Source organism: Vidua chalybeata, chromosome 1 (genome assembly GCF_026979565.1).
Source record: "Vidua chalybeata isolate OUT-0048 chromosome 1, bVidCha1 merged haplotype, whole genome shotgun sequence".
NCBI classification, from domain to species: Eukaryota; Metazoa; Chordata; class Aves; order Passeriformes; family Viduidae; genus Vidua; species Vidua chalybeata.
The window spans coordinates 7,521,977-7,543,876 of NC_071530.1; the positions used below are offsets into that span (position 1 = coordinate 7,521,977).

A 21,900-nucleotide genomic window follows, 5' to 3' on the forward strand; every position below is an offset into this window, starting at 1 on the left:
ACCATTCTGATTCCAAGGAGCTCAGCTCTGTCAGGCCTCATAAAGTATTAATGATGGCAAACTAGATTGTTTCCAGCACAGCTGAATGAATGGATGTCAGCAAATATTTGTTAGAAGATGAAGAATGCGATGTGGTATTTTTAACGTTTCCCTCTGTGCTGGGCTCCTTTCCCAAAGCGAATTTCTGTTCCTGGTTGGAGATGGGAGCTCCCAAAGCAACAGCAATGGGCAGCTGTCCATCCCTTTCCTGTGTGTGATGTTTTCCTTGTCTCTTCACCTTTCAAAGTGCTATAGGTCAGTGTTAAATTGACCCTCTGTGTCCCTGTGAGGCAGTAGATATGCAAAGGGGCAACTTTTTTTTCCTCCCCGCTTTTCTCTTCATTCTAGGGCTGCATGTCCTATCTTCTTTTGCAGACTGAATAAGCAGTAGCAGGTCTCTTGCAGGTGAGGTTTTTATCCAAAGTGGGATCTGTCCCATGGTGCAAAGGAGCACACCTCCCAGACATACCTGTACTGCATCCTACCCTGCCAGACAGCCCTCTTGCACTGACCCAGCAGGAATTAAAATAGGAATTGTAAGTACTCAGCACCTTCAGGGATCCAGTGTTGTGGTAATCTCCTACAGCATAATCTTCATAGCTGAACCACTGTTAATGTGCTTGCTATTCATCTGTTGTAGCATTTAAATAGTAATTATTAGTGGCATATTCTTTTGGGTGGTCAGACCAAAGCTGCAGTGCAAGAGTGTGACCTTGAGTTTTTCTACAGACAATGGAAATTAGTTGATAATGGACAACAATAATTGCTTGGATGACAGTGCACCTCTGGAGCTACATCACCACAATACATCACTGAGGCCAGGAGCTTAGCAGGACTCAGGAAAAAAAAAAAAAAAAAGGGAATTAACAAAATGCAAACAAGATGTTGAAATGCATTAAAATGGGACAGAGGAGAATACAGAGGATAATTATAATGTAATTGTATAATTATATAAGTAAGCACTGTGGTTTCACTGGGAATGCTGCATGCAGGGCTGGGCTCAGAGTTGTCTGATGAGTATATTTAGAGGCTCAAGTAAATCTGACTCCCTGAAGATTTCTTAAGCAGTGGTGTTATTTAGTTTTGGAAAGGAGACCACAAGGAGGACATCAAAGGTGTCCTGCCAGGAATCCTCAATTTTGGAGCCCTTTTCTCTCACAGTAGAAGAGGATGAAGGAAGCAAATGGGACTAAACAAAATATCAGGACATCTTTTCCCCTTCCTCATATGCAAATGGTCATGGTCATTGATGAACAGATGCACAAGAAGCTACAGAGAGGAAGAAACCAGGGTAGCAGAAATCAAAGCAATGAGATTTCCCACCCAGACTCCTGTTAAATAGTTGTCCTTACCTACCCCCCCCCAAATATTTCCCTGTGTCTCTAGAAGTCCTGCTGCAAGGCATGATCCAGGGAAGAGAAAACAAAAGCTTCTGAACAAGCAATAAGTCTCACATTTCTAATATTTGAGTTCAAATTTAATACACATGTTATTTTCACACATGGCACTTGTTGTCACAAAAGGAGATATGAGATTAATTCAGGTTTGGGAAGAATATGGAAACATATCAAAATTAAGAGTACTACTGTTGTTTTGATTAGCAGCAGCACCTTTTAGGAGGGATAGTCAAGCTCCACAACTTAAATTAAAATTTAAGTATTGGGGATGAAGATAAAAGCTAAACTGGAAGCACAACATCCTTCCTGGTTTTTGCACTTCCTGGAATTAATTATGTTTTCTACACATTGAATTTACCCATTTGTATTTCTAGTCAGGTCTTCTGTGTGCTCCTGTGTTTACATGAACAAAAAGCATTCACAATTGTCAGCATAAAGATTAGAAATATATAAAAAGACCTTTTGGAAAGAATACTAATAAGTTAACAGAAAATTTGTGCCTTTGAGCAGGTTTGTGAAAGTATTTTTGTAGTTTAATCTGGCTGATTCTGGCTGCCGTAATATAAGCTGTATTAAACTGATCATTAACTTGATCCAATGTAATGTGTTTTGTGGTTTTGATCTTGCTTGCTGCTGCAGATATGTCTTTCATTCAGAAATGACCTCACATATAAGGTGGCTGCACTTGCAGGATCCAATTTTATTACAATATTTGCCAGACTGATGCACTCAGGCCATTTAGTATCACTTTATCACAGATAACAACAGCTAACTACAAAAACACAAAAAGCCTTTAAATTTTACATATTGGAAAGTAGTTAAAATTCACTTTTAACCAGGGGGTCTTCTTCAAGCTGAGAAGAAAATGTAAAATGTACAATTTCATTACCCTGCATTAAACTTCTGTTTTTCCTTTAGAGTTTCTCTAGCTAAATCAGCATGAGCAAAATCCTCTTACAGCTTGTGAGCAGTACTTTGTATCTGTTCTTAAACAGATCTGATGCATGAAATGATGATGTTCCTGTGCTGTCTCAGGTGTTGAAGTTATTAGAGCTAAATACTGTCAAGTTTGCTAAATCTTTAGGTGAATGAGCTGCTGTACTGTCAGACCTGAATGTGCAAGAATTAATAATCCATGCTAAAAAGAAAAATTATTTAAAATAAAGCATTTAAAATAAAGAAAACAAGTACTGGCATTTTAAAAGGAAATGTATTTTCAGGCCTCTTTTTCTCTCTACTGGGTTTTGCACTTTGTATTAATGAAGTCAATCTTTCCCCTTTCTTCAGGAAGGCCAGAAATTGATTTTTTCCTTCTTTTTTAATGGAATTTGGGCTTCTCACATGCCTCGCTGTGTGAGGACTTTAAAGAAATCTCCACACATGAGTCTTCCCTGAAGATTTAGCTGTACCTTCTGGCAACCTCTCCAAACATGCTTGTCTGCACTACCCCTTATCATAAATACTTCCCCTCTTTGCAGATGTATTTTAGTCCTGAGTAAGGGATGGATTGCTGAAGGGAATCCTGGAAAAAACAGGCTGGTGCTATTCCTTAGTGCCTGACTAAGGTATCAGCAGGGTTTGCTGTGCCTCACATCACCCCAGCACTGATGGAGTTTCCATAGTGGGGAAAGCAATTATTTCCAGTTTGCCTTGTAAATGTTGAAAGGCATCTGCTGTTCTTCTGAGCTGCCTGGAGAAATGGAAATTGATGCTGATAATAAACATAATTATAAAGAAGGTTGCTGAAAAGATTCCTGATCTGTAAGGGAAAAGTGACATTTTAAGGGCTGTGCTGTGGATATAATGAGAATAGGTATTGGCTTTTAAACTATTATACTGAGGCAGGGATGGATGTTTGATAAAGTCTCACTCATTATGAGACACTATATTGCAAAAAAGTTTGTGTTGTGTCAAAGTCCATGATGACACAAGGGTTTAGATTGGAAATTCTTTATTCCTGTATGTCATTTCCAAACCTTTCTGCATTAAAAAAAAACAACAAATGTTGGGGTTTGTCTTCTTTTTAATGCAGAAAGGAAAGGTGTCAAAGACCTTCCCTTTGCAGACTCTCCTAACTCCAGTAAGGTTTAAGCCTGGCCTGTCCAGACCATCATCAGGGACCTGTTGGGTTGCAAAAGACAAAGAAAAATGAATGTCTGGGTTTGGTGCAAAGATTCTGGTTTGATGTCCCTGCACAATCTAATCTTGAAAACAGTAATGTCAAAGAGGAACAGGATAAGAACACATTCCATAACATTTGTGCTACCTGGTAGTTTATTTGCCAGGTATTTAGACTGAGGTCACAAAATACCAGCTTTTAGAGACAGCTTGGTGCAAATGCCAGTGATAAAAGACTCAAGCTGAAAATAATATTAAATAATCACTGTGAAATAAAAGGACTATTTTAAAGTTGTAATTGAGTTTGATGTGTCACAATTATGTTATTGGTAGCAGTTCATGGCTCATCCAACGTTATTATTGCAGAATCAATGTTTTCATTTAATGTTTTCTGGATCGTTGTTGTCATCTGTGGTGCTTAATTGAATAAAACACAAGATTCCCTTGGAATAGATGCAGATACAAAGTGCTAAATTTCTCAGAGGAAGAATGTTTTCACTTTGTTTAACCCAAAGCCTTCGTTTATTTGCAATTATAATTGATACTGGCTTGAGGAGCATTCCTGGAGTACATTAAGCAGGACAGCCATAACAACAGCATTAGATTTATGGCAGATGAGTGTAAATAGTGCAGTATTAACTGTAATGGATTCTGGACTATAAATACACCACCACATCCCACTGGGTAGGATCAGGAGTCTTATTCATGAATTACTCTTTAGATGTGCATTGTATAAAAGGAAATAAGCCCTGGACTTTGAATTGCCTCTTGATACTTAGCACAAAGTTTTACACTTTGGTAATTCTCAGCTGCAGGGTAAATACCAGGTCTCAGCGCCCAGTAAGGTTGTGGTCTTGGTGTCCAAGCCCAGCACTGAAAGTGGAAACAGAATGCTGAGTTTGGTGGAGGTTCCATCAAATCTTACCTGCCAATGAGCTTCACCTGTGCAGTGAACTGCACATTTTAAATCCTTGCTCAACCCAAAGTGAGGTGTAACATCACCAAAAGCTACTGAATGTGAATCATTCAATCAAAGGTTACAGAGATGTAATGCTGCACACGTGGAAAGAGTCTTCTACAGGGTGCCTCAGAAGTGAGTACTGGAAAAAGAAACATCTGTCCTGTGTGGAAACAGAAAGTCACTGATAGTTAAAATAATCTCTTCAGGAACAGGCAGCAGTGTGCTGTGCAGGTGACAGGCAGAGTATTCTTGTTGGGACTGTAAGGTATTTTCTGCAGGGTCTGCTGTTCTGTTGAAAACTCCTCTAGCCCAAAGCACAGGGAACCCTCAGCTGTGCAGCTTCTTGGCTGTTGTAATACAAATACTGTATTAAAAGAGAAAGGTTCTTTTTCATTTTGTTTCATTACAATGATCCTATATGGTGGCTGTATTGATTGTATGAACTATTCTACAGGACTATTCTGTGAAGAGATGCTTTTTTGCTTTTGACTTCAGCACACAAAAAATGGATGTTCATTTTTATTGTGTTGGCATTGCACTTTTCTCTGACTATGTAAGGAGGCTTCAAAATTGATATGCTGTGCACTTGCAGCCACTTAGAGCCACTTCACAGAGCCAGAGTTACATCAAGGAGCTTCAGTGCCTGGGAGAAGAAGATGTACATGATTTTGCCAGGGTGGAAGCTCTGTCAGACTTCTATGCAATCAATTATCTCTGATTATAGACATTTAAACCTCATTTACAGTGCAAAATCTGATGAATATACTTAAGTTTCTGTATCCCCAAAAAAGGATTCATCCCAAACAAATTAACTACCTCTTTTCCTCCTGGAAGGAAAGTCTAAGTGAAGAGATGTTCTGGCATCGTGTTCCACAATTCAGTGTGAGATCTACTCTTTCAGCAAAGGCTTACCTGCATCATAAGGGCTTATTCCACTATCTGTGTTTGCCTAAACTTCTGTTAACAAACCATATTGTTTTGGGGGAGAAAATTAAATCTTTAGAACAGGTATCTCTAAGGCAGCTGTCTGTATCCTCTGTGTTGCTGGAGAATGTGCCTGTATGAAGGAATGTGAGACTGCAGAGTTTATTTAACAGTGAGATACAAAAGGGTTTATTTTATTACAATTCATGCCATCCTAATGGACCACTTGATAAGAAAGTATTAAAATGTAGTGCTGGATGGGCTGTAAGTGAATATTTATTTGCCTTCTCCCACTTCCACATAGATGAACCAACAGTCTCAGGCTGGTACTCGATGGTTAAGATGAGCTGTTTAATCAGGTCTATGGCATCCTGCTGCCAATATTATGTGAAATGAAATAAGTTGAAGGAAAACGCCAATTGAAAGCATCCTTGCAAGACTGTAACTGTCATTTTTGCAGCTTTTAATCACATGCAGCCTGTCTCTGGCATCTCTGAAGGGGGGAAAAGGTTAGAAATAGATTTATCTATTTTGGAAAGCTTGTCTCTTCATTTCTGGACATAATTAAAAGCCTGATCTGTTGCTTAGAGTTTTCCCATGTACTTTGACTTTTCTTTGACTGCTGGAAGGGGCGAGGCAATCAGTCCAGGTACTTCTGAAGAATGATGTCTCTGAAAGCTTGTACAACAGTTTCCCTTTCATGCTGAGCTCAGATACATTGCCCATCAATCTCTTACGTTTTCTGCTCATATTAATCCTCTCAGAGTAGCTACTGCTTCTTCTGGTGTCACCAAACTGCAACTCAAGGTGAGAATTAGTTAACTTGGTGCTCTGGATTGCTCCATTAAGCAGACCGGATTTTCTTCTTTTTTTTTTTTTTTTTTTTTCCTTTTTTTTTCTGCTGGCCAACCTCTGTTTCCATTATTTCAGGCTCTTGCAGATTAAGCCTCTAAACATCTCATCCTGCAGTCACTTCCCACACCAGTAGAAGTCTTGATCTACAGAGATGAACAGTAGAAATGAAAGGATTGCTGATTCCATGAATAAATATATGCCATAAGCTGTCTTATTATCCGTGGAAAATATGACCAAAAAGATGTCTTTGGGTAATACTTGCAATAAAAGGCTGATAGTGTTCTCAGGATTGATGAAATCTGCCCCTTCTTGTTTCAAAAATTCTGATTTGCTCAACAGAGAATGCAGTGATGGGTGATGCAACATTTTTCTGGCATAAGTTCATGAATGAATGTGAACCTTGGTGTGTTTTCCAGAGGTAACACATTGCAGATACTCAACAGGTAGAGCTGGGCACTGGCCCAGGGCTTTTCAGGACACACTGTTCACAGCAAAGCCTGACCTGAGCACATGGCACTGATCTCCTGCTGCCCACCCTGCTGGGTGGGTTCTAAGTGCTCCTGCATCTCCTCTTGTAACCAGGGGAGGATAACAGCAAGCTGGAAGAGGAGTGGGCTCCGTTTTTGTCTCTTTGTGGACTTTGGTGTTGTATTACAGCATATGCAGGCAGTCACATGCACCACCTGTATCTGATTTTTATGTGTGTACATATGATGGGCATATTTCATATGTCCAGTCACATGAAATTCCGGAGGTATGTAAATGAGACATGCATTAATTGTCTGTGACAAGAAAATGGCTCACTCTGGTTAACTCTCTCACACTCCAGCTCACATTTCATACTTGTGTGATTTCCTAAGGGTTTTATATTCAGGGTGAAAAGTCCACATTCCTGCACAGCTTTGTGTAACCATGTTATGGAACTTTCTGTTAGTCTCAAAATATCTCAACTTCCCTTCTTTGTGCTATTTTCTAAACTAAATGAAACCACAGATTTATTTTATTTTTCTTTTGTGCAAAAATTCAGAGGCTCAAAAGCTGTAGGCTACTTTGAAATGTTTGTGTTGTTATTTCTACTTTGATGTCTTCAGAATATGGTAAAATCGAAAGGCCAGAGACACAAATCAAAAAATAATGTAGGGGAAACTGTGTTGCAGACAAGCTCACTAGTGAGTGTTATAGAAATTATACATTTCTTGTTTTGGGTTGAGTGTGGGAAGTTATGATTAAGTACATCAGAGTACCTGTGCAATGTTTTGGGGAGGCTGTACTGTATTTTATTCATATTCATAAAAAAGTGTGAGGCTCTGTATACTGGGTTGGGGCAATCTCAAAGTAATACTTGTGGCAGCAGCTCTCTGGCCACAGAGAGCAGGCACAGACTTTCCCAGGCATTATCCCAGGGAAGGCTGTGAGAAAATCAGAGAAAGAAAGAGAAACAATTCTTATCTCCACTTGCTGCACCTGCTGTTGTGCACATGTGGAATGTGTCATGGAGATTTGTTTGCCAAAGATTGATTTCTTAATTAAGCACTGGATGGTGTTTGGATGGATTGACCAATTAGGTCAAAGCTGTATTGGACTGGCTGGAAGGGTTACTGAGTTTCTTAGTAAGTGTAGTGTAACATAGTGTAGGATGATATAATAAAGCAATTGATCAGCCTTCTGCAATCATGGAGTCAATGCTAATTATTACTGGGCTGGGGGCCTGCAGCGACAAAACACTGAGTCACAGTGTGTTAAAGAGAGGTCCTCAGTCCCTCAGTGAATGTTGCTCAGCACCCCTAGGACCCTTCAGCAACACTCAGACATCCAGAGCCATTCCCTGTGCCTCAGCCTGGCTGTCAGACCCCGAAGGAACAAACACCTCAGATGGAAGGCACAGGGAGCAGTCTTGGCAAGAGACTTTTTTATGCTCCCTCTACATTTTGGACATCCCATTTCTGCTGCTGCTGCTCTTGTGCCACTGACAGTCACAGCCTTTTAAAGACTCATCCCTGTTTCCAGTAGGGACAGTGTGGGCAAGGTTGAGGCACCCTTTGTCATTTCAAGTGGCAATGTGAGGGTTTCACACCCCCTCTGCCTGCAGGAGATCAGGGGCTGTGAATCTGCCCCTGCTCCAGCCCCACCTGAGCGCCAAGGTGGCATTGCTGAATACCTGCTAAGTCTCTGTAATTAATGAACATTATCAGTGCTAAATAAAGGATGTCTTATCCCCTTTTGCTGTGCCCAGAGCCCTGCTGTTCTCCTCTAAGATGTATAGGATATATAGATGTTATGCATCTCTTCTGCATTAATTTTCTTGTGCTACAGGTAGATCAAATAAACACGTGAGAACAGGGCTTCACCACCACACTACTTGAATGATTTCTTTTATTTAGGTTTGTATTTGGGCAGTTATGTACTGCACATGTTTGTACATCATCCTGTAAGGTTTCCACTTTCTTTACTGTGTCATCTGGCTACAAGTGAGTTGGGAATCTGGTTTGGTGCAGTATCCTCAGAGCTGAAGAGAACCTCTCTGAGGCAGTTAAACCAATGACATAGTACTAGCATGCTTATGAAAATGAAAGCTCTCTAAGGTGGTACAAATGGCACATCAAAACTGCTGGTCAGATTTTAAAAAAAAATTGGAGCAAGGCATTGTTCTGGTTTCTCTTTGCTTCATCACAACAGAAGCAACTCTTGAGTTGAGGTTACAGTAGTAGCAAGCCAATTCTGTTCACCTCCTTTATCTATTTTAATAAACACGCACTTTTACCTCTGTGTTGGGGTTCTGAGTAGACCTTTCCAGTTGGCCCATTTTCCATAAATTGCATTTCCACTAGAGGGCATTCAACATACCAGTAACACGTTCTGCCTGTCTGGGATAAGTTCCTGTAGTGTGTGAGACCTGCAGTCCAGAAAGGTGAATGCAGGGTGGGTACTGAGGCACAGAGGGGAGAAATTGAGTGAGGTGAATGAATCTATGCATTACTTGTTCAATCTGCTCAATGGAGTTTTGCCCAAGTGTTGTTTTCTGCCTCTTCCTTCCACTTTCAGACTTGAGAATAGGAATCTGAAAACATTGTGGGTTTGCCTTCTCCAAAAATAAAGACATGAAGCAGACATGAAGGGCTTTGGGTCCCTTTGTGCCTATTTTAAAGAAGACAAGTGTTGGCAGTGTTTTCATTGTTCAGACTCTTGAGGAGGTTATTTTAGGTTGGAGGAAAAGCTTATCTACCACACAGCTAGCAGGAATGCAGCAACATATGCTTACCACAACAGATTTAATCCCAAGAAGTCTAGAAACACTTGATAAAAACACACCAGCATACAAATCCTCACAGCCATCAGAGTCCCCACCAGAAACTGAGGGCAGTGTTCACCACAACCCATCCAGCTCCCGTGAGCCTGCTGGGGAGGCAGTGAACACCAGAGAAAACAGCAGTGCAGGTGGCAGAGGTGACATCTTTGCACCTCTTGGTGTTGTTTGGGAATAGTTGAGAGAAGTTATGAGGCTAACGTGCTGTTCAGTGGGTCACCACTCCTCAGGGCCCAGCAGTCACACCCTCTGCTCCAGGGATTGCAGTCCTGAGGAGATCCTCTCCAAATGCCCAAAGGTGGGCTCAGCCTGCCCAGCCTGCAGGATCCACATGTTTTATGTTCAGAAACTGAAGTTGTTTGCTCTTTATGCCTTCATCACCTGTGAGACTTCAGAGGTTGTCATGGTATAACTTTCAAGTATGAGACATTGTTAGGATAAATGTATGTTTTACTCATCCATTTGACAGTGTCACTACTTTGCATACCCTCACTATTAAAAGTGTGTGGCTTGTGTTGTGAGTTCAAGTATTTTTTGCCTTTTTTTTTTTTTGTTGAAGCTGATATAAAAGTAAATGAAAAATAACAACCATTGTGATGAAAGGTGTACTTCATAAAACTAATGCTTAAAAAGCCACTTGCTCCAGCTGCAGCTGTTATGTACAAGGATCTCTCAGGCAATGTATGTGCTTACATAAGAAGTCTTTCACAACATTTACATTTAAACCAGTCATCATCTTATATGCAGATCATTTATTCATCCTATAAATCACTTTGGAGCTAAAAATGAAGATGAGGCTCCTTCTTTTCCAAGCACTAGGCTGCTAAACAGCCTAATATGTTTGCAGCTGTTGTGAACATGGGGATTCTCTGCCTGACAGTGATTTGGGGGGGGGGGGGGGATATTTTCTCATCCCTGGTGATGTCTTTTACATTTTCTGACCTGGATATTTCAGTTCCAAAATATATGTTGTGGCTATTCAGTAAAAGTTATGAGGGAGGGAGGGAGGGAGGGAGGGAGGGAGGGAGGGAGGGAGGGAGGAAGGAAGGAAGGAAGGAAGGAAGGAAGGAAGGAAGGAAGGAAGGAAGGAAGGAAGGAAGGAAGGAAGGAAGGAAGGAAGGAAGGAAGGAAGGAAGGAAGGAAGGAAGGAAGGAAGGAAGGAAGGAAGGAAGGAAGGAAGGAAGGAAGGAAGGAAGGAAGGAAGGAAGGAAGGAAGGAAGGAAGGAAGGAAGGAAGGAAGGAAGGAAGGAAGGAAGGAAGGAAGGAAGGAAGGAAGGAAGGAAGGAAGGAAGGAAGGAAGGAAGGAAGGAAGGAAGGAAGGAAGGAAGGAAGGAAGGAAGGAAGGAAGGAAGGAAGGAAGGAAGGAAGGAAGGAAGGAAGGAAGGAAGGAAGGAAGGAAGGAAGGAAGGAAGGAAGGAAGGAAGGAAGGAAGGAAGGAAGGAAGGAAGGAAGGAAGGAAGGAAGGAAGGAAGGAAGGAAGGAAGGAAGGAAGGAAGGAAGGAAGGAAGGAAGGAAGGGAGGAAGGGAGGGAGGAAGGGAGGGAGGGAGGAAGGGAGGGAGGGAGGGAGGGAGGGAGGGAGGGAGGGAGGGAGGAAGGGAGGGAGGAAGGGAGGGAGGGAGGAAGGGAGGGAGGAAGGGAGGGCCAAGAAATAAGTTCTTCTACTCCTAAAGCAACAGTTAAAAAGAATACATACTGAGTCAATAAGGAAGGAATTGAGATGCTACCTAGAAATAACCAAGAGCTATGGGGGGAAAATGTCAGTGAATATTGATCCCTAAGAGCACAGGGAGCAGGAACACTAAGCCAGACTGTGAGGAGGCAAACTTTGCAAAAGCAATTTGGAGACCATTCACAGCTGGCACTGAAGTTGGAGCCTCAGAAGTCTCTCTCACACGGATAAACGAGTGAGAAAGAGGCATCTGTTGCATTGCAACTGCCAAGGTCACACCAGCAGGAGCAGGCAGAGGGGCAGAGAAAACCCAACAACAGGGCCTGTATTCCTTACAGGGATAACACAGCGTCAAACAATTGTGGCGCTGCTCATCCTCTGCCTTTGAGACTGGGATGATGTATTAAAAAATATACACTGACTCAAAAAATAACCCCACAGTGGATTCAGAGTAATGTTTGTGAGCAGTAACTACTTCAATAGAAAAGTCTGACTGTCACACTTGATCTTTAGGGTAGGCAAACGAAAGTGGGTGCAGAATCCAGAAGTAAGAAGAGCACCAGTACCTGCCTGCTGTGTTCCCCAGAGACACACTCCAATTCAGGCAGGAAAGTGCTATGCAAAACAGCTCTAGCTGTGCATGAAAGAGCAGACTTCTTCACAGCTTGCATGCCTGTGTTGTCTTATTTGTTTACCATGAACTGTGGGGTCCTGGAACTTGGAGCAGCAGCGAGAAATGCGAAGCAGCAGAATATATTGCTTCAAATCAACCTATTATAATAATTTTAAACCACCTTCTCCTGCTCAGGATAAAAAAAAAAAGCAACTTAGTGAGACTTTGGTAATGGACAAATAGTAACAACACCACAGGACTATTATGCAGACACACAAGTCGTTCTTGCAATGCCCATTGTCTCTGTGTCCCCTGCTGGCACACACCTGCTGTCTCAGATAGCAGGAGTTCTCATACTTGTGGGAACATTTTGAAGTGTATCCCCTGTAGGAACAGATATTCATGCAAATGACTAATTAATGGCATTGACTGAATAAACTGGATTTGATCTGTTAAATGAAAATAGCACACCAGATTGCTTTCTTAATGATTTTGGTTATGCTTTCTTAATGATTTTGGTCATGCGTAATGGAAATGTGATGTATTTTTAACTGTAACTGTATTCATAATCTGTTATTGCCTCTAGTCTTTTGAAATCTGGAAAACCATCCATCTGAGTTGATCCCCAAGACAGAGAGGTCCTCAGTGGAGCCTCTGAAAATTCCTCTGGACATAGAGACTCTCCCATGACTAACCCTTGGTAGAGCCAACATGTTGGAGACAACCAGAGAGGGGCAACAGTAGCAGGGCTGATGCAAGATAAAGCTAATTAGTGCATATCCTTAAAGGCCAAAGATTTTCCTTTCTTTTGTAATAAAATTGGTTTTGGGATGCCCATTGACAAACTGAGAAATCTTGCCAAAGCTAGGGATTAACTTGGAGCAAGGCTAAAGTGTTTTTTTGGTCTTCTAATAGGAACTATTATGAGAAGCAGTGCTGGGGATGGTGTGTAGGCAATAGAGATGCTCTGCAGCCTTTGTAGGAGTAGGGCTGATGTCAGCTGATCTCCCACTAAGTGTTTCCAATTCCAAATTCCAACTGGGGACGTTGCTGTGCAATAATGTGATATTAGTGTTGTCACATTCTTGGAGAGGGGCAGGGCACAAACTGTGCTTTCTGAACAAAACTAAATTAAATTCTCCCTCTCCAAAGCTCATTCAGATGAGCACAGAACAGAAATCTCCAGAATGAAGAGCCAGAATGTCTGCCTGCCTCTGAAGCATCTAAAGCATAAACTCCTGTAAAAAGAGCTTCTAACCATGCAGCCCTCATGGGTTTACAGCTTTCTGTTCTTTGGCATCTTCTGTATGAGGAGCCCTTGACCTCCAGAGGGATCTTCAGAGGAGGCACAGCCCCCTCTGACTCACTGCATCTGAGCCATGCAGGTCCAGCAGGAGAGGGGCTGTGCCATTGCTTTTTGTGTGGATGAGATGTTGGCACTGGGACTGAGGAGGGGTAGCTGGTCACCAGCATGCCCTGGCACATCTTGGGACTGACCATGGACATCTTTATTTTTATGGACCCTTCCCTCTTGTTCCTTTTTGAATTTCTCTATAAAAAATTGGAATGGTGGTGCAATAGGGCACCAAAGGTATTTTATCAGTCTTGGAGGTTGAGTGGATTTATCTTTTCTGGAGTATGCTGCTGGTCTTAGGAGAGCATTGTTCAGGGAGACCTTCTCATGCCGTTGCTGCAGGAACTGCCAGCCTTGTGTCCCCTCCCTCCTGCCTCTACACCTTGGAAAGCAGCACCAACACACACTGAGCACTGCTCCCCTTGCATCCTGTGGGCCAGTATTGTCCAACCTTTCAATGATGAATGCTAAAATCCACGACTGCAACATTTTTAAAGGTTTATCTCGCCTTTCTCATACTGGATGCCTGTGCTGGCAGAATCTGTCTCTCTTCCTGAGTTGTCTTTAAAATGTCTACTACCTATATAACTGTCCAAAAAACCTGTAGTCCTTACACCTTTTCCTTTGTAACATACCTCTGAGTAGATTTTTTTCTTGCCATGAGCTTCCCTGGGCATTGTGTCCTTCCTGAACTGAGGGCAAATCAGCCAAACCAGTGGGTACTGTCAGCAAGTGTGAAGCTCAGAGGGACTGAATGTACAAAACCACATCATGTGGTGTGTTCTGCTGGAGGTAACACCCCAAATACTAATGGTACTAATGGCTTAGAACCCCCCCCCAAAATTTCAGATATGTAACTCTCCATGGGATCTGGTCATTATCTGGAGAAAGGAGTACATTAGCAGACTGACCAAATGTATGGTTAATCAAGTAGAATTAATTTCTACCCACTGGCTTCAACTTCCTTGATGTGGCAATGAAAGGGGGATAAATAACCCAGTGTGGTACAGCTAAAACCCCAGGTTTCAGTGGAGCATCCAATAACTGTACCTGCTGCTGCTGGCTTATCAGTGCTCTTAGTCTGTGCTCCCTGGAACAGATGTGTGCAGCTGGAGGGCTCACTGTGAGTGCAGGCTGCTGGTGGATCTGGCCTTTGTAACACACAGGGAATAGGAATGCTCTGCCCTGACTCCTGAGAGCCCACTGCTGCTTCCCATAAAGGAGCTGCTCTGTATCCAGACACCTCTACTGCCAGGGAAGGGCAGAATCAAGGATGGACTTGTACCCTGATATGCTTAAAAATGTTTGGGAGCAGTAACAAACTGCTCCTTTTGCTGTCATATGTTGCTGTAATGCTTCATAAAAAAAAAAAAAAAAGGTTGCTGTGCTTTAGCTCCTAGGAGTTCACAAGTCTTTGTGGTGATGACAGTTTGAGCTTTTGTTCCACCTTATCCTCCAGAGCCACTGGAACATTAATTCCTCTTTGCAGTGTTCAAGGTTTTCAACAATCTTTGAGCAGGAAGAAGCTTTGTGGTGACTTTGTGAACTCCAAGGGGAATTTTAAGAATGATCCCAGACCACAGTCTTGTTCCTGCCAGTCTCGGGAGAATGAAGCACTTTCCTTCTAACAGAAAATGCTCTAGGACATGTGTGACTAATTTGTTACAAGGTAATTAAAATTATCTGTATTACTGCAGTGCTGCACGATTTTGTTGAAACAAGCACTCTGGGTGAAGATGAGTTGAGAAGCTGGAACAGCTCCTTTCATCTGTTGTTGGTTCCTCTCCTGATGGGAGGGAGTTGGCTCTGTCCTGCTGTGGGGCCTGAGGAGGTAATTGCTGTCAAGCATTCATGTGACTGTAGCTGGCATTTTGAACGTGCATCTTGGTTAATGAGGAGAGCTGTCTGTGCTCAGAGTGGGCTCCTGAGCTGTCCCAGTGGTGGCACAGTGCAGACCACGTGGATTGATGGGGGATGCTCATGACAGAGATGCAGTTTGTGTGGGCAGGGAGTGAGTCTGGAGATTGACACCTTCCCATGGCATGGGCAGGGAGTGGAGACAAACATGTTTCAGATGTGGGTAGTAGAGGTTGAATAGCCTGTTGTATATTTGACCCTGGCAGGGAGGAACAACCTGCTCCCTGTGTCCTTGTGATCAGCTGGGATGCTGTGGAGGGGGATGGATGGGAAGGTTGTACTCCCAGGGTCCTTGTCTGTCAGCGCTTCCTGCCATGCCCCAAATGGGAGTGTCTGGGACCCATCCTTCTGCCTGCTGCCTTTGGCAGGTACAGATTCTTGTCCTTTGCTAGGCCTGTGCTAATCTTTGATCAGTGATGACTCAGCCAAGCAATAGCGTTGGTGCCCTAACACAGCTCAGAGGTCAGGAGGGACAGCCTCACCCTGCTGATGTGTGAGGAGATTATTCACTGCCTGTGACTAATAAGCACTTCTGAATGGCAGTGGCCACTGTTGCTCCTCCAGTGTCCCCCCAGGAGGTGTTTGGCAACCTCAGAACCCCTTTGATCAAGGCAGGAGGGTGACAGAGAGCTTGAGGATGTCACTGCCCCTGCTGCCACATCCTCAGGCAGTGAGCAGCTAGTGGACATCTGAGGGGATGGGACACCCTGCCCTGGTCAGGGGTGACAAGGAGGTACAGCCAGGCAGGGAGATCAAGGCATTTCAGAAACACTGGGGTGGCTGTGCCAAGCACTGGGAGATGCAGTCAGAGCAGCAGCCTCCTAATGCATCCATGTAATGAGGCTCAGCCACATGCATTTGCACAGCTAACTGCTGGACTAATTAGTACAATTAACTTCTTATGTGTCCAACAACAAGCTTAGTGGGAAAAAAAATCTACATTGTAAGGGAGAGTGGCCATTTCCAGAACAACAGTGAAAACTGTGTCTTAAGTTGTTAACTGTGGAAGAATTGAATCTGCAGGGGGAGGGCATGCAGTGCAATTAAGTTCAGGGATTGCCAGTGTAGGTACTGAGGGGACAGGGACACAGTGAATGGCCCATGTTTTAAAAAGAGATCTGTTTTGCAGAAATTTCCAGCATGTACAGTGGGGGAGTAAAACTAAAAAACAACCAACTAAACAACAAAAATCCCACAACCAAAAAAAAAAAAAAAAACCCCAAAACCAACACACCGATTCCAAATACAGTTTTGTTTTATTTGAATTCCTCTTGGAAAGAAAAATAGCAGAAGTGTGGAGTAAAGCAAGCCTTCATTACCACTCACAACAGGTAGAAAAGTAGACCAAGCCAATTGGAAAATTCAAACCGATCCACTTATATAAAACCTTGAAAACAATTCTGTTCTGATGGCTGGGGAAAAATGTATGAACAATAACCTCACAGTAAACATTTAGAAAATACTGTGACTTAAACTATGGGGACTAAAGAGATGGAATTGCAATGTAAGCTAGGACTGTGTCAGAGTGTAATCCAGCAAGAAATCAACACAGGCTGTTAGATCTGAATGCAAATTATTGTTTCTTGTTAGAGAGGTGCTATTCACTTATTTTTCAAATGAGCTGTTGCCTGGATTGTGGCACCTGGGGAAAGGCAAGGTTGTCCAGTTTACTACCAGAACAATTCCATGTTGCAGATATTTTATGTCATGGTTCCTATGAACTCCTGTAAATGTAATGGTGAAAATGCAGGAACAGTTAAGGAGTCGGAGTGATGCCTTGTAGATATCTTTAGGAAAACTTGGCCTGCCCGTGATCTGTTCCTGAACCAAGGATCAAAATTATCCCAGGTGTAAGGAGACATTGACTGCAGTGGTGCTCGTGAATGTGACCTTGTATAATAAATCTGTGCTGTAAAACTGAGGATCAAATGAGGCATAATTACTTCCCTGTCAGATAAACACTGTGATGTTCCCTTTCCTTAGCAGACTGAGCCGAGATCCCAGTACCACGTGAGAGAGAGAACATTTAGCTTTACACAGCACTCCAGCCCTGAGGACAGTTCTGGGCTCTATCCTGGCTGTGCTGGGTAGGAGGTGAAGATGGGAGAAGCAGCGAACGTGGCATTTTCGTGTCACCAGGTGTTGGGGTGAGTGAGGGCTCGCATCAGTCCCAAGCAAATACTGAACCGTGCTGCTCTAAGTTTTGTCCACTGATGTGAGGGCTCCTTCCTGGAGCATGGTTCTCTCCCTGTGCCTCGTGCTCAGGCACATCCCGTGTCACCCCGTGCTGACAGCGAGGTGGGCGAGCGGGCTCGGGCGGCTCCTTTGACAACTCTGATGTGTCGGAGAGATCTCTGTTATGGCAGAGAAGCTGCAGGGAGCGAGCTACAGCAGCGCGGAGCGGAGCAGGGAACGCGTGCCCGTGTGTCACCCTGCAACGTGACCTACATGGCAGCCACCATAGCAGACATGCACGGTGGCCCCCGTCACATCAGGGACATGGGGGAGGCTGGGGGCCACGTTTCACCCTTCGGCAGTGAGGGGCAGCTCCCCGGAGCGTCGGTGCCCCATCGCTGGGAACCCGCTTCCCCGGCAGCGCGCTGCATCCTCCAGAGCCGCGCTGGCAGCGGGGCAGCGGCTGCCCTTGGCACAGCTCTGCTTCAGAGCCGGGCACTGAAGGCGCCGGAGCCCCCGCAAGTTGCGAGAGGACGGGAGCGCGCCTGCCACAAACTCCGCGTGTGCGCGGCCGCAGCGCCGCGGGGATGCGGGACGGGGGATGCGGGACGGGGGATGCGGGACGGGGGATGCGGGACGGGGCAGCGGCCCCGCTGCCCCGGCAGGGGGATGGAGGAGTGCCGGCCGCGCACATCCCGGAGCCGCACGGCGAGCCGAGGCAGCCCGGTGCATGCGCAAGGCGCGGGCGGCCGCCGTGGAGGTGGGGAGGGAGCGAGGACCACATCGCTGCCTCCGGCTCCGAGCTGCCAGTTGCTGGTTGCCAAGCAGTTATCATTGTTTCTGTGACGATTGCAGAGGCTGTTGCTAATTGAAGAAGCCCCCACAGCATCCTTCTCTCTGCTCCTGCTTCTGCTTTTATTTTAGAGGCTCAAGGGGGAAGACAGCCAGACTAGTGCTTTTTTACATTGCATTTTTATTTATTTCTTTTTGTGGGGGTGGGAAATTTCTCAGCTGGTGATTAAGTGATGGACTAGTTACTCATCCGTATCCCTTTAGTCTTTGTGTGTGTGTGTGTGCGTGTATGTCTGAACACACAGACAAGCTTACACACACACACACACAGAGTAAAATCCTGTTTGCCACTGCAGTGGGCACAAATAGGTGAGCATGACTACAGCCAAGGAGCAAAATGCATCAGGGAAACAAGCCCAACAGCAAGACCAGGTAACGCTTATTTTCCTCAATTTCAAAGAGATACAGATTTGCAATGTGTGGCTTTGTGTTTCTTGTTTGATTATTATGATTTTTTTAAAAAATCTTTTTGGTGTGCGTTCTTAAAATTGTCAACTGAGTCACCAGCCAGTGGCAGGAGGGAAGTGCTGTGCAGCTGGGTTCAAGGTCTGCTTTCTCGGTGTGTGTGGAGACTTGGGGGGAAGATGAAATTGTGCTAATTTTAACAGCCTGTACCTCTTGCTGAAGGCAATAGAGGTTTGCTCTGTAACTTGCTCCTTACATCTGTGCTGGGAGGAGGGAGTATGTTGGGATGGAGGCCCTTTCTCACTGGAAGAAAGGGGGCAAGGGTATTTAAAAGCCCCTCTGCAGATAGATACAAAATTGTAAAAGTCGTGTTCAGCTTCTGACTTTGTCATGCACTTTCAGTGAATTTTTCTTGCCTGGCATTGTCTTGGAGGGGCACTTCAGGGTACAGTGTGTGTGCAGGCTGTATATGAGCAAGCAGGGATGGCAGAGGGGGCAAAAAGCAGCTGCAAGTAGGTAAAACTCCTACTGGCTTTGGGGCAAATTGCTGTGCTCGCAGCATATCTGAACTCAATTTATTTCTCTTGGTAGGTGCTTTATGTGTTTCTGGAGAGCTAGAAAGTTAAAGATTTCATTTTCTCTGTCAAGCCTGTATTTTGGACGATATTCCTCTCTGCCTGCACTTACCAGGATGGAATCAAGTCAAAACTTTCCCTGTCTAAAAAGCAGCGGGTGGCAGGAAAAAAAAAGAGTTGTATCCTCAGCTGTAAAGGATGGGCAGAGTTAAAAAGTGGTGGCATAAGGGGAAGTCTGGCTGCGATCTCGGAGCTCCAGCTGAGGCTGGTGAAGGTTCCTGGGCTCTGGGGGCACTGGCAGATCAACATCTCCCTTCTCCTCATCCCCATCTTCCCCTCCACGTGCCTGGGGCACCGCGGTGGAGCCCAGACACTCCAGTTCTGCAATTGTTCCTCATCTCCTTAAGACGTTGGAAGTTCTCCACTTTAATCTTTGGTTAGGACAGCACAGGAGGATAATTTAAACAGATCTCTCAGGGCACAAATTAATTCTAAAAATAATTCTTCCTGGAGTGATAGGCTGAGAGCCTCACATATTGTTTTTCTTTTTTTTTTTTTTTTTTCTTGTTACAGTATTTTAGGGAACGGAAGGCAGGACACTAAGCACCACAAATAACATCATATAATCTGCATTTTCAGGGTGACTTTATACCAGTGACCAAAACAGGCAGGTTCAATGGGTCAGAGAAAACAAGATGAAAACAACTTTGATATTTGGGGTTAAGAAACTATGCCTTCATCTAACCCTGCAGGTGTTGGACTGTTCTTGTCTCTTCAATGCTTTTGGAATATATATTTTTGTCACTGTTTGCTGCAGGTTAAAATGAGTCTACCTGTATTTCTGGGAGGCAGGGGTTTAAAAGTGCCTTTCCTGAAAAAGAGAGATATGGGGCTGTCCCTCCCTCCTTCTTAAATCTGTGTAAAAGTGTTGAGTTTTGTAAGTCAAGAAGTATATGCTGCATTTTTATAAAGCAGAAGTGGTTTTGTTTCAAGTAGTGTTACCTGCCTAATGGCATTTTGCTGTTGGCATGCCATGTCTTTGCTACTTTGGTCATCCTATGTGAAGTACAAAATGCTCAGAATAGATCTTTAGTATATGCAGAATCTTGACTGAGTATATTCCATAACTGGCTGAATTGCAATTATAGCCATATGGTACACTTAAATATTCTGGAAGAACGTGCTCTCTCAGCTCTGCCCTAGTGTGAGCATGAAATAGAAATATCAAGAATATATAAATATCAATCATATTGATGAATATTAATGTCTGAGTCTGTGAGCAACTTTGCTCGCTCCCATCATTTCTTTTATTGTTTTCACAATACATTATTAGTAAAACGGCTTGACAGCAGGGGGTTGAATCCAATCTCTGTCTATTGATTTGAGTGCACTTTTTTCTTCCAACACCAAAAGCAGATCTAAACCCTTATTTTATCTAAAACTGTTCATAACTGAAAAAAGGCTCTATTCAAATTCTATTTCTAGCTGAAATTCTATTTCCAGGCTTATGCATATCAAGAATTACTGAGGTTTTTTTCCTTGCTTAAAAGTGATCAAGAAACTGAAAAATGTAGCTTGGGGAAAAATTGAAGGTAAAGTGCTGGTCTGGCTATAGAGGACTGAGTCTTTTTCAGTAGCAGCTGCTGCTGTCGTAAGAGATTTTGACCATCTCTTTTCTGTGTTCCTTGCTGTGACATTCCCTGGATCCAGAGGCAAGCAAGTGTCACAGTTGGCTTAAATCTGTGCTGTGTCCTACCATACTAACCCAAACAGAAGGTGGCCATGAAATGACACTGCTGGAACAGGGTGGGGAAATTTTGAAAATGTCTTCAGAAGCTTTGCAGGCATAAATTTAAAAATCTACTTTAGACTCGTGTGTCTATATGCAAATGAAGTCATGTTCTGTCTTGAGATTTACAAAAATGATAATAATTAGAAAATGATTGGGATGTGGAGATAAGCAAAGCACTGCTTTAGCTGCTGAAGGCAGGCAATCCCTTTCTTCCTTAGGTAATTAAAAATGTTTCTATACAATTTCTTTCTGATAAGCAATGCTGCTCACCTCCATGCCAGTGAGACTGCTCAGAATTCCAGTCATTTATCTCCTTGCTTATCTGTCTCATGGGTCTGAACTCTTAAGTCTTTTGGACATCATGTACAGAGAACATTCTGTAAGTGATAAGTAATGCTGTCTGTTACTGTCAAGTTGTGATTGCTTGATCAAGATGTGAGTTGGACGTGGTTGCCTCTGTGCACTTGGCTGCTCCTGATGCAGCTGTGGTTTCTTGTTCAGAGGGCTGGGGTTGGGCACAGTGCAGTGCACCATTAGCACAGCTGGCTTTCTGCTAGACCCAGTGCTCAGGAGTCCATGGCAAAGCCTGCAGGCACCAATAGACTCAGGATCTGGCTCAAGAGGACTAGAGAATCTTGTTCTCCCCCTCGGGATTTGTTAGCTGGATGTGTGGATATGCCATTAAAACGCATTTCCATTAAAAAGGGGAAGAAAATAGAAACAGCAGGTCAAGTACATTGACAATGCCTTAGCTATTTACACAGGCTGAAGATTTCTGTGTTTTAATATAAGCCCGTAAATTTGTTATCTTATTTTAGCCCAGTTCTTGCTACTTTTAATGGCCTTTTGGAATGCAAATAGCTCTGCAGTCATATATAAAGATAAGGAGGCTGATTTTTTAATGAAAATGTTGTAACAGGCATAATGCTAAAATGAGATTTTTAAATAT

The 21,900-nt window shown here is 43.5% G+C and overlaps 1 protein-coding gene across 2 annotated transcripts in view; it reads left to right on the forward strand.

Annotated features, from left to right (window-relative positions):
* DPP6 (dipeptidyl peptidase like 6) overlaps positions 1–21,900 on the forward strand; it is a 395,509-nt gene that overhangs the window by 132,474 nt on the left and 241,135 nt on the right. The window contains exon 1 of one of the 2 annotated variants that reach the window (XM_053944571.1): positions 18,276–18,551. The exons of the other annotated variant lie outside the window; for it this stretch is intronic. Coding sequence (XP_053800546.1) covers positions 18,495–18,551 — 57 coding nt within the window. The 5' untranslated portion in view covers positions 18,276–18,494. Of the gene's footprint in view, positions 1–18,275; positions 18,552–21,900 lie in introns of those variants that run through there. 2 annotated transcript variants of the gene reach the window in all.